Here is a 12,811-nt window from a genome sequence, read left to right on the forward strand (position 1 = left end):
CATTCATGTAATTTATTGTCTTATTTAAATTATAATAAATTAATTATAATAAAACCAATTATAAATGTACCTTAAGTAATAATAAACATTTTTAATAAATTATTAAATACAACTAAAAATAGAAAGAGCTGACGAGTTAGCAAAAGATCTTTATATCCAAATTCTTTATTCTATATTAGTTAATAGACATTTCGTTATTCAATCATTTTTAATGTATAGTTTCCCCAGATGTCAAATGAAACATAAATTAATTATCTTGTCGGTGGTAACGATAACATTAACTCTTAATTACATTGCAACTTTGTTAAATATTAATACTCAGTTAATCAACAATTATAAATACATACATAAATTCGTGAAATATGTAAAATTAATGTAACGTGATCGTGTCATTCTTAAAATTAATTACAAAGTAAATTAAATAAGAGAAATATGATAGTAGTCCGCAATTTAACAAAATAAGAAAATAATAAAAATACATATATAATAACAAGACTCGTGACAAACTCATCTCCGACAAAGTATTTAGTTACTATTAAAACTCAACTAAGTCATATCCAACCGACATTTCAGGAATAAATGTAAGACAGAGAAAACTCTTGAATTTATCACGTATTCTATTATTATGTATGTATATATTTTTATTACTTACTTTGTTAAATTGCGAATTATTTTTATACTTCTCTTGTTTAATTTATTTTGGAATGAATTTCGAGAACATAAACACGTTATATTAATTTTATACATTTCACAAATTTGTGTGTGTATTTATTATTAATTACTGTTGATATTAAAAGAAAATACTATATAGTTTGAATCAGAATTTAACTAATGTTGCTTTATTCTCACCGATAAGATTTTAACTTATTTTTCTTTCAATGTTGGCGTATTTATGACATTTATTTCTTAATTACTAAGTGGCTTCCACGCTACCCATGAGGTGCCACTAATAGCGCGTTAGGTTTTTTTACGTGGACCTTCGCCAGTAGCCCTATTATACCACATTTAATTGTTTCATATTTTTAACACATCTATTTATAGATGTGAGGTCTAGCGTTCTAAACCAGTTTTTAATTAATAAATTATTTAATCGTACATACACATATATATAACATACATAAAAAGGAAAGGAAGAAAGAAGGGAATATAAAAAGATATATAAAAAAATCGTATTTTTTTCAATTATTTAATAAATGTTATAATTTTTATAATGGTACACGTAGGTGGGGCCGCCACCTCGGCCTCCACCTCGGCCGCCACCTCGGCCGCCACCTCGGCCGCCACCTCGGCCGCCACCGCGGCCGCCACCTCGGCCGCCACGTCGGCGAGGTGGTATCCCCCTTTGCGCTCGCCAACGGGCCCTCGAGCGACCGCCCCCTATTCTTTTTCTGTCTAAAAATAAATAAATACATTCTTAAAATACAATAATTTTTGATATTAATACGTAATAATGTAAAATACTTACATATTTGCTGCTCTTGCGGCTGCTCCTGCTGCGGCTGCTCTTGCTGCGGCTGCTCTTGCTGCGGCTGCTCCTGCTGCGGTTGCCCCTGCAGCGGCTGCTCCTGCAGAGGTTGCTCCTGCGGCGGCTGCTGCTTTTTCTGCAGCTCTTCGTAAAGGAAGTGCAACTGTCGTTGCACTTCCGTTTGTTGCTGCTGTAATTGTTCTTGCTGTTGTTGCTGCTGTTGCAACAGCTGCAGCAAGTGCTGCATAGAAGCTTCTTGCGATTCTGTTAAAAAAATATATAATATAAAAGAAATTTTTATAATAATCCAGAAAAAAGAATAATAATTTACTACTTACGGGACAAATCGTGGTCCATGACGGTTGCTTGCGAAATGTGCAAAACGGCAGAGCTAGGTAAACAATTGAAAATCGCGTGCACGTGTTGCGCTGCGCGCCGCTCGCCGGGCGCCACGCGGCTGATTCTTCATTGTGTGAGTGCGAGCCGCGTTTGTCGTTTTGACTGTGTGCGGAGAGCACGATATCACGATTTGTTTATTGTTACTTGATTTTACTGTGTTAATGTATTATTTTTATGCGATTGAGTGTAACGTTTTGAACGTAAGTGCATTTTACAAACAACGTTATATTGAGAAAGCTGAAAGTTTTGATTGGGAAATCAGTAAGAAACTTTTATATATTTTTCCCTTATTTATTCTTCTTTTAATTTTTTCTATTTGATTCTTCGTTTGGTTTCTTTCTTGTTGTCTATAAAAATGTGCGAGCCCTTAGAAAAGAAAGATAAGCGAAGTTTTCAGGAAGCTTGGCTTAGCGACACTCAATATAAATTTTGGATACGTAAAGTACCGTTGAATGACGATCTTTATCATTGCACTGTATGTAAGAAAAATTTTTCTTGTAATACACGTATTTCAAGACATGCAAATTCTACGTGTCACAAAGAAAATCTGCAAAAAGCTACATTTTCTTTAACAAAAATTGACGATATAAATGAAGCTTATCAGACAAAACAAAAATTTCGACAAGAATGGTTAGATATTGAATTGTTTAAACCATGGTTACGTGAAGCATCACATGATAAAACATTATTTTTTTGTGAATTTTGTGAAAAATACATGAATGCTAGATTGTCACACATTTATCGTCATGCAGATTCCGCAATGCACTTAAAAATTGCTGCAGATAGAAATAAAGAAAGAAAGGAAACAGACGAAGATATTAATATTACGGACGAATCGCTTTTGTCGTTTGATGAGCGAAAGAAAGCAGCAGAAATTAAATACGCTGCATTTATTGCCGAAAAAAATATTTCTCATCAAACGGCAAAAGATATTCTCTCATTTTTCCAAGAGATAGGAAAAGATTCTAAAGTATTAGAAGCCATGAGCATGAGTCGGACTAAATGTAACAAAATCATTTCAAACGTATTATGTCCAGTTGAAACCAATCGTGTTGTTGACATTCTGCAAAATAATAAATTTACCATTTTTATTGATGAAACGTCTGATATTACAAATCAAAAATGGATGACGTTTCATAGTCGGTATGTTGATCCTGAAACATTAGATGTTCGCTCGCAATTGATTAAATTAATCGATATTGATGCAAGAAATAGCAACGCGGAAAAATTATTTGAGGCATTTAGGAATAATATGTATAAATTACAAATTCCATTTTTAAACATTGTTGCCTTATCATGTGATAATGCATCCGTAATGACAGGCAAAAATTCATCTTTTAAAACAAAGCTTGGGAACATTTGTAAAAATCTTTTAACATTGTCTTGCCCATGTCATTCCGCCGCGTTAGTTGCACATGCTGCATGCAATAAGATTCCAGACTATTGCGAGGAATTTATTAAAAAAATAGCAACTTTTATTAACAATAGTCCCAAGCGATCTGCTATTTTTCAAGAATTTTGTGAATGTTTTCAGGAAACAAACCGCAAAATTTTAAAATTATCCGATACACGATGGCTTTCTCGGCATTTGTGTATTGACAGACTTTTGGAATATTGGGATACTATTAAGCTTTTTTTACAAAAAACTGTTATAAATGAAAAGATAAAGACTGGCGAATATTTATTAAATATTATGCAAAAACTTGATGTAAAACCATATTTGTTATTTTTAAAACATATTTTAAATTTTTTTAATATGTTTAATGCATTCTTCCAAGCAATAGAAACGAGAATACATCTATTGCAGCCAAAATCACTTCAGTTCCTAATAATGATTTGTAAACCTTTTATAAAAACAGAGTTTTTAAAATCTGTAAATATTAATTTTGAATTTTCTAAAACAGATTATCACAAATCATTAAATGAAATATATTTAGGAACTGAATGTGAAAAATATCTTGATGAATTAATTACACAAGGACACGTAGATGTAGTTGCAACAGTTCGACAAAACTGTTTGCAATTTTATATTACTGCTGCTCAAGACATTTCAAAGAAATTACCAATAAACGACCCATTTTTGTCAAAATTGAAAGTTTTTGAAGTAGAGACAGCATTACGTGATCCTAACAGAGAAACTTCATTTAACGATGTTTCTTTTGTTGCTCAAACTTTTACCGGATTTGACGACAATGGATTAAAAAAAGAATGGTTTGCTTTACATCAAGATTTTACAGAAGCAGAAAAAGATAATTTGACAATGTTAAATTTTGATGAAATGTGGAAAAAAATTTTCCAACGCAGTAACCAATTTCCAAATTTAAAGTCTCTTGTGAATACTGTTAGATCACTGCCAAATTCGAATGCCGACTCAGAGAGAATCTTTTCCTTTCTACCTGATTTAAAAACAAAAAAACGAAATAAACTTTCGCCTGCAGCAATCAATGCTACTTGTGTCTTGAAATCAGCATTGAAAGCGAGAAAAGAAAATGCTCTTGATATAAAAATTAATGAGAAGCATTTAACTTTAATGTCTACAAATAAATTATATGTTACATGTCCTAAAAGAACCAAATTTCATTTAACATTATATGCTGCAGGTAGTGATGATGATGATGATATTGATGATGATGAGATTCATCAGCCTTCCACTTCAAATAAACAATAATGATGTTCAAAAATTTGGTCTAAAACGCTAGACCTCACATCTATAAATAATAGATGTGTTAAATAATTAATTAAAAACTGGTCTAGAACGCTAGACCTCACATCTATAAATAATAGATGTGTTAAATAATTAATTAAAAACTGGTCTAGAACGCTAGACCTCACATCTATAAATAATAGATGTGTTAAATAATTAATTAAAAACTGGTCTAGAACGCTAGACCTCACATCTATGAATAATAGATGTGTTAAATAATTAATTAAAAACTGGTCTAGAACGCTAGACCTCACATCTATGAATAATAGATGTGTTAAATAATTAATTAAAAACTGGTCTAGAACGCTAGACCTCACATCTATGAATAATAGATGTGTTAAATAATTAATTAAAAACTGGTCTAGAACGCTAGACCTCACATCTATGAATAATAGATGTGTTAAATAATTAATTAAAAACTGGTTTAGAACGCTAGACCTCACATCTATGAATAATAGATGTGTTAAATAATTAATTAAAAACTGGTTTAGAACGCTAGACCTCACATCTATGAATAATAGATGTGTTAAATAATTAATTAAAAACTGGTTTAGAACGCTAGACCTCACATCTATGAATAATAGATGTGTTAAATAATTAATTAAAAACTGGTTTAGAACGCTAGACCTCACATCTATAAATAGATGTGTTAAAAATATGAAACAATTAAATGTGGTATAATAGGGCTACTGGCGAAGGTCCACGTAAAAAAACCTAACGCGCTATTAGTGGCACCTCATGGGTAGCGTGGAAGCCACTTACAAGGGAACGGACAGAACTGTCCCTCACCGATTTTAATGAGCTTCGGATATGTTATAGAACATAAGAAAATATTAGACCCATATTTTTTTTTATCTGCGTATCTCGACATTTAGGGGTTGAAACCACCCCTCGAAAATAACGCATTTTTTCGTTTTTTGCGAATATCTTTGAAAATATAAGGTTTATGAAAAAATGTTCTATACGAAAGTTTTATGGCATTTTATACTCTTTACAACAGTATATTTATATTTTTTAAAAATTTCAAATTTTTTAATTTAACCCACCCTTCATCCCTTTTTTTCAACATTTTAAAAATTTTGTAAGGACAAAAATTAAAGAGCATTAAAAGCCGAATCCACCCATATATAATAACATATGGGTTCCATCATTCTCAATTATTAGCAAAACGAGATAGTAATCTCGCGCTATAGGTGCTGCGCTAGAAGTAGTGTTGCGTTATTTCTTTAGTCGCGTCACACTCAATAACTGCCTCTTCTGCGTATATTTTTATATTAAAACATAAAAATGGATTAATCTTAATTATATAATACGCAACGTATTACACGATATAAAGCATAAATGCATATATATATAACAAAAGTAGCATATATATACGTATGTGCCTACGTACATTTTCATTGTTACAAATGCGAATATAAATTAATATTAAGCAAAATATTTTTTAACATTTAAAACTGCAAATACAATATAACAAAATATATAATATCAAGAGAAAAATATAAAACATAAACTGCAATAACTATTTGCATAATTATATTATTTACACTATATGCACGTAGCACGCTCTGATAATAAAGATAATGTAAGTATATAAGTATATAATTTAATTTAATTTGAAGTTTGAAAATACATTTATACGGATGTATATATACATTTTGCATACGACACGGACAAATAACTTTAATATCAGTGTTGATAGAGGGACCGGTTGTTTTCGCGCAAGCACATCACATGAGGCTTCAATAAAATATCCATTAGTAATAGGAAGGAGATCTTTGATCGTACATCTTGCACACGACGTATAAATATAGTAACAGTGATAGACGGATCGGTTGTTCTCGCGCAGGCGAGAGGCTTCAATAAAGTATCTATTAGTAATAGGAAGGAGATGATGCTTTATTGAAGCCTCACGCCTGCGCGAGAACAACCGATCCGTCTATCACTGTTACTATATTTATACGTTGTCGTGTGCAAGATGTACGATCAAAGATCTCCTTCCTATTACTAATAGATATTTTTTTGAAGCCTCACGTGATGCACTTACGCGAAAACAACCGGTCCCTCTATCAACACTGATATTAAAGTTATTTGTCCGTGTCGTATGCAAAATGTATATATACATCCGTATAAATGTATTTTCAAACTTCAAATTAAATTAAATTATATACTTATATACTTATATTATCTTTATTATCAGAGCGTGCTACGTGCATATAGTGTAAATAATATAATTATGCAAATAGTTATTGCAGTTTATGTTTTATATTTTTCTCTTGATATTATATATTTTGTTATATTGTATTTGCAGTTTTAAATGTTAAAAAATATTTTGCTTCATATTAATTTATATTCGCATTTGTAACAATGAAAATGTACGTAGGCACATACGTATATATATGCTACTTTTGTTATATATATGCATTTATGCTTTATATCGTGTAATACGTTGCGTATTATATAATTAAGATTAATCCATTTTTATGTTTTAATATAAAAATATACGCAGAAGAGGCAGTTATTGAGTGTGACGCGACTAAAGAAATAACGCAACACTACTTCTAGCGCAGCACCTATAGCGCGAGATTACTATCTCGTTTTGCTAATAATTGAGAATGATGGAACCCATATGTTATTATATATGGGTGGATTCGGCTTTTAATGCTCTTTAATTTTTGTCCTTACAAAATTTTTAAAATGTTGAAAAAAAGGGATGGGGGGTGGGTTAAATTAAAAAATTTGAAATTTTTAAAAAATATAAATATACTGTTGTAAAGAGTATAAAATGCCATAAAACTTTCGTATAGAACATTTTTTCATAAACCTTATAGTTTCAAAGATATTCGCAAAAAACGAAAAAATGCGTTATTTTCGAGGGGTGGTTTCAACCCCTAAATGTCGAGATACGCAGATAAAAAAAAATATGGGTCTAATATTTTCTTATGTTCTACAACATATCCGAAGCTCATTAAAATCGGTGAGGGACAGTTCTGTCCGTTCCCTTGTTAGTAATTAAGAAATAAATGTCATAAATACGCCAACATTGAAAGAAAAATAAGTTAAAATCTTATCGGTGAGAATAAAGCAACATTAGTTAAATTTTGATTCAAACTATATAGTATTTTCTTTTAATATCAACAGTAATTAATAATAAATACACACACAAATTTGTGAAATGTATAAAATTAATAAAACGTGTTTATGTTCTCGAAATTCATTCCAAAATAAATTAAACAAGAGAAGTATAAAAATAATTCGCAATTTAACAAAGTAAGTAATAAAAATATATACATACATAATAATAGAATACGTGATAAATTCAAGAGTTTTCTCTGTCTTACATTTATTCCTGAAATGTCGGTTGGATATGACTTAGTTGAGTTTTAATAGTAACTAAATACTTTGTCGGAGATGAGTTTGTCACGAGTCTTGTTATTATATATGTATTTTTATTATTTTCTTATTTTGTTAAATTGCGGACTACTATCATATTTCTCTTATTTAATTTACTTTGTAATTAATTTTAAGAATGACACGATCACGTTACATTAATTTTACATATTTCACGAATTTATGTATGTATTTATAATTGTTGATTAACTGAGTATTAATATTTAACAAAGTTGCAATGTAATTAAGAGTTAATGTTATCGTTACCACCGACAAGATAATTAATTTATGTTTCATTTGACATCTGGGGAAACTATACATTAAAAATGATTGAATAACGAAATGTCTATTAACTAATATAGAATAAAGAATTTGGATATAAAGATCTTTTGCTAACTCGTCAGCTCTTTCTATTTTTAGTTGTATTTAATAATTTATTAAAAATGTTTATTATTACTTAAGGTACATTTATAATTGGTTTTATTATAATTAATTTATTATAATTTAAATAAGACAATAAATTACATGAATGGAAAAAAATTTAATAATTAATAATAATGAATAATATGATCAATGCTATCAATGATTGATATCAATTGATCTGCTTGTTGATCGCGATGCTTTAGATGAGCGGGGGACATGCGAGGAAACGGGGGGAGCATAGGCGCCTTTCGTCAAGCGTCAATCGCTGGCCGCTGAACGCACGCTTTCGTGGCAGCGTTGGAGGAAGAGAGACGGACGTCTCTCTCTTTTTAATAACCGAGTAGCGGCAGGCGTAGCGAGAGCGACCGAGCCGGCCCGAGTCTCGAGGTACGAACGCGACCGACTCGGGTGCTCGGCGGTGCTCGGCGGAGCACCCGAGGTGCTCGCGGCCCAAAACTTGCACCACTGCGGGGAAGCTCTGACTCCGGTCTCGGGTGGAGGGCTTATATACCCTCCACTCGGTGGTGAGGAAAGACGAGAAGAGCGGAGGGAACCTGCGCGAGGTGGGGGTAACGGCCTTATCTCCGCTCTAGCGGCAGCGGAGGAACGGCAAGATATCGTTACAAGATATCTAAATGGAGGCCACAGAAACGTTGCAATTTTGTGATACATGTGAATTAAATTTTTTTTTTTTGTAAAATCTAATGCCCTGCATCGTAAATCTTTTATTTCATTTTTTTCATTGGCTATTTTTGTTTCTAGATGTTCCAATAATTTTAATTCCCATGGCAAAACAAGATGTAGTGTTGGGACATCTTCAGCCTCCATTTCCTTGCTTGCTTCTTTGAATGGCTGAAATGAGAAGTAACGTAAAAAATAATTTTTAAGCCCAACTATTTTGAGCCCAACTAATTTGAAACAAAAATTTAACAAAATATACTATTGAGTTTTGTAATATTAACATTAATAATTTGATAACTTTTTAAAAATATTATAATACAACACTTATTTTCAGCATTTCTGTATAAAAATAGTAAATATGTATTTTCTATAATAAAATTATACAATTTTTAAAGTTTTCTACTTAAATCGAAAGAATGACATTTAAAATTTAATTTTAAAAAATTATTCAATTATTTTTATTTATTTTTATTAAAAATTTATTCATTTTTATTAAAAAAATAAAAAAATTTTTTTTTATTACTCACCTGGAGAAATTCATTAAGTTGTTCGAGTAATGTAATATCAATCATCTGCAGTCTCTCAAGTTCCATTTTCTCTTCAAACAGATTATAAATTTCGTCGTACTGATTTATTATTGATTCAATCATAAGTAACCGCGTGTTCCACCGGATGTTTACTACGAACAGCTATTTACTACGAACATACACAAACTTCTATGTATCCTCCTTGCCTTGGAGCAGACGCGCACTATGGTTTGTGTACGTTAGAAGTTTGTACCATAGAAGTTTGTGTACGTTCGTAGTAAATAGCTTCTCATTCAATCATTTGTGTTGAAAATGGTAAGCTCTTCGCAACAAAATACTGAAAATCAACGATCCGCTAGAAAACAAAAAATTGAAATCAAAGATAAAATTTCCAACGGAGAATATAAAACTATCGCGCCATGCAGTTCATTATCAAGTGGAATATGGAAAAAATTTCGTTTAATTGTTGATAATGAAGATAAACAGATGGATTTTGTACAGTGCAATAATTGTGGTAAAGTTTATTGCTACAATGGGCATAAATCTGGGTCATCGCATATTTCACGTCATAACTGCGTCGCTAAAAACGATCAAGAACATTTGCAAAATGCAATTATTCCAAAAAATATTAAGGAAATAGTGCTACAAAAATGTATAGAGTAACATAATATTTATCGTGCGGGCCGCGCACGGGCTGGGTTTCGCGGGCTAATGTGTCTTAAACTTTGAGGCCTTGCGCGGATCGGGCTTGTTTGCAGAACTCTGGTGTAAATTTTATTTATTTTCAATAATTTGTACGTATTTTTTAATATCTCGCTCATAAAGTTTGTGCTTTGATCTGTTAGTACGTATTCCGGCGTGCCGTATTCCAGGAAAATTTTTGTGACAAATTCTTTGCTCACGGTATTTGCTTCCTGGTTTGGTGTTGGTATCGCTTTACTAAATTTTATGAGATGATCCTGAAAGGTAGTTAGTAGATACCGATTTTCATTTTTTGTTAATGTTAGTGGTCCTACAATGTCGAACGCACATTTCTCGAAGGGTCAGCTAAGCGTATCTGTGACAAGAGGTGCCTCTATTCTTTGAGAACGTTTATTTTTCTGGCATAGCTTGCATTTCCTTATGTACCGCTCCACATCGGCTGTTAATCCAGACCAATTATATTTTAATCGTATTCGTTTTATTGTCCTTTCAATTTTTTGATGCCCTCTTGTAGGTGCATCGTGGTATTCATATAAAATTTCTTCTTATCTTCTGCATGTGCTGGTTCGCAATCATTGTCCTCTTCTTTTTCGTCTTCAGTAGATGTACTAACGTACGTGTTCGCCGTCTTCGTCTTAATTGCTATTGAATCAATCTTGATCGGGGATCATTTACATTAAATAACCATATGAGAGGTTTATGATTGGTCACAATATAGAACTTACTTCCATATACATATGGTCGAAAATGTTTTACAACTCACACTATTGCGAGTAATTCTTTCTCAGTGGTACTGTAATTTTGCTCTGGGCGATTTAATATTCTGCTCGCGTAAGCAATGGGTCGTTGTCTATCAGTCCCTGTGACAATACCGCTCCGATTGCATAATCGGAAGTGTCGATGGTCACATTAAATTCTTTCGTAAAATCTGGATATTGGAGTACTGGTGCCGTCATTAATTTTTCTTTTATTGTGTCAAATGCTATTTGTTGCTCGGCGGCCCACGCGAATTTTTCCGTTTTCTTTGTTAATTTAGTTAACGGTTTTGCGATTCTGGAAAATTCGTTAATGAATTTTCTATAATATCCGGCAAGGCCTATGAATGATTGAACATCGTTGACTTTTTGTGGCTCTGGAAATTTTTTTATTTCTTGCAGTTTTGCTGGGTCAGGTGATATTTTTTCTTTTACGAAATCACGTGCCCTAGATAATTTATAATACTTCTTTGCGTAAAAATTCGCATTTGTCTGGCTGCAGCTTTAAATTCGCTTCCCGCAGGCACTCATTTGGACACGGTTCAAATGGACATGGTGCATTTGGACACGGTGCTTTTGGACACGATATCTTGCGCACGGTTTAAATGACCACGGTGCATTTGCACACTGTGCATTTGGACAAAAAAGAAATTTTATTAAAAATGTACACCTGTTATATGCACACGTAAAATTTGACCATCGATATTTGCACACGAAAAAATGTCCACTGTTCACTTGGACACGTAAAAGTTGCACACCGCTCACTTGCACATCATTCACTTGCACACTGATTACTTGCCCACCACTCATTTGCACACCAAGAAATGTGCACCGATCATTTGCACACGGAAAGATGCGCACTGATCATTTGCACATGGAAAGATGCGCACCGATCATTTGCACACGGAAAAATGCGCACTGATCATTTGCACACAGAAAGATGCACACTGATTATTTGCACACGAAAAGATGCGCACTGATCATTTGCACACGAAAAGATGCATATCGTTTATTTGCACACCGTTCAGTTGCACACCGTTCAATTGCACGTTCAATTAAACGCATATTAAATATTCATACATTGTGGCTGCGATTGCAATGTGTACATGGGTTAGCGACTTTGACGGGGTGAGCGCGGGAGGGGAATCGAAGGCCCCCCTTGCACCCGCGCGCGCGCGCGCGTGTGTGTGTGTGTGTATGTAAGGCATTCACTGCACCACATGGGTTTGCGACTTAAATGGTGTGCAATTGAACGGTGTGCAACTGAGCGGTGTGCAAATAAACGGTGTCCAAAGCACCGTGTCCAAATGAACGGTGTGCAAATGATCGGTGTGCATCTTTCCGTATGCAAATGATCAGTGCGCATCTTTCCGTGTGCTGCAACGTTACTTTCTTCGCGTCTGCAACTTCGCCGTGCTTCTCAACAAAAGGTTGGGCGCCAGGCGCGTAATTCGCGCTGCACAAAACTCGCGATACTCTCGGTACTTCGCACGACGGCCAAATGCCGGCTAGTCCGCCTCCACACGAAATGGCAGAGGGGCGAGGTTCTTTCTCGGCACGCGGAATAGGAGAGAAGAGGTCTCGCGTGAATAACTAGATCGACTGAATAATTATAATAAGCATGTATTGAAGTTAGAATGGCAACTGCGTTGCCATCGATTACAATCTAATCATTATAACGCACTGACCGGTACGGCTATAGCGTACTTAACTCAACATTCACAGTAGCTCAAAGCTTACTCTACACAGAATACAATCTACTTCA

The 12,811-nt window shown here is 33.4% G+C and overlaps 2 protein-coding genes across 2 annotated transcripts; both read right to left on the reverse strand.

Annotated features, from left to right (window-relative positions):
* Positions 1 to 1,172: 1,172 nt before the first annotated feature.
* On the reverse strand, positions 1,173 to 1,736 carry LOC118645247 (translation initiation factor IF-2-like). Its single transcript, XM_036285942.1, has 2 exons — positions 1,466 to 1,736; positions 1,173 to 1,392 (listed from the first exon to the last, which is right to left on the reverse strand). The coding sequence occupies exons 1-2, from the start codon at positions 1,710 to 1,712 to the stop codon at positions 1,187 to 1,189; spliced, it is 453 nt and encodes a 150-aa protein (XP_036141835.1). The 5' UTR covers positions 1,713 to 1,736; the 3' UTR covers positions 1,173 to 1,186.
* Positions 1,737 to 8,096: 6,360 nt separating this feature from the next.
* LOC105834449 lies at positions 8,097 to 11,673 on the reverse strand. The gene is made up of 3 exons (XM_036285935.1): positions 9,924 to 11,673; positions 9,590 to 9,775; positions 8,097 to 9,233 (listed from the first exon to the last, which is right to left on the reverse strand). Exons 2-3 carry the CDS (start codon positions 9,710 to 9,712, stop codon positions 8,640 to 8,642), a joined length of 717 nt encoding a protein of 238 aa, XP_036141828.1. The 5' UTR covers positions 9,713 to 9,775; positions 9,924 to 11,673; the 3' UTR covers positions 8,097 to 8,639.
* Positions 11,674 to 12,811: the final 1,138 nt, after the last annotated feature.

The sequence above is a fragment of the Monomorium pharaonis genome, chromosome 4, assembly GCF_013373865.1.
Source record: "Monomorium pharaonis isolate MP-MQ-018 chromosome 4, ASM1337386v2, whole genome shotgun sequence".
Taxonomy (NCBI): domain Eukaryota; kingdom Metazoa; phylum Arthropoda; class Insecta; order Hymenoptera; family Formicidae; genus Monomorium; species Monomorium pharaonis.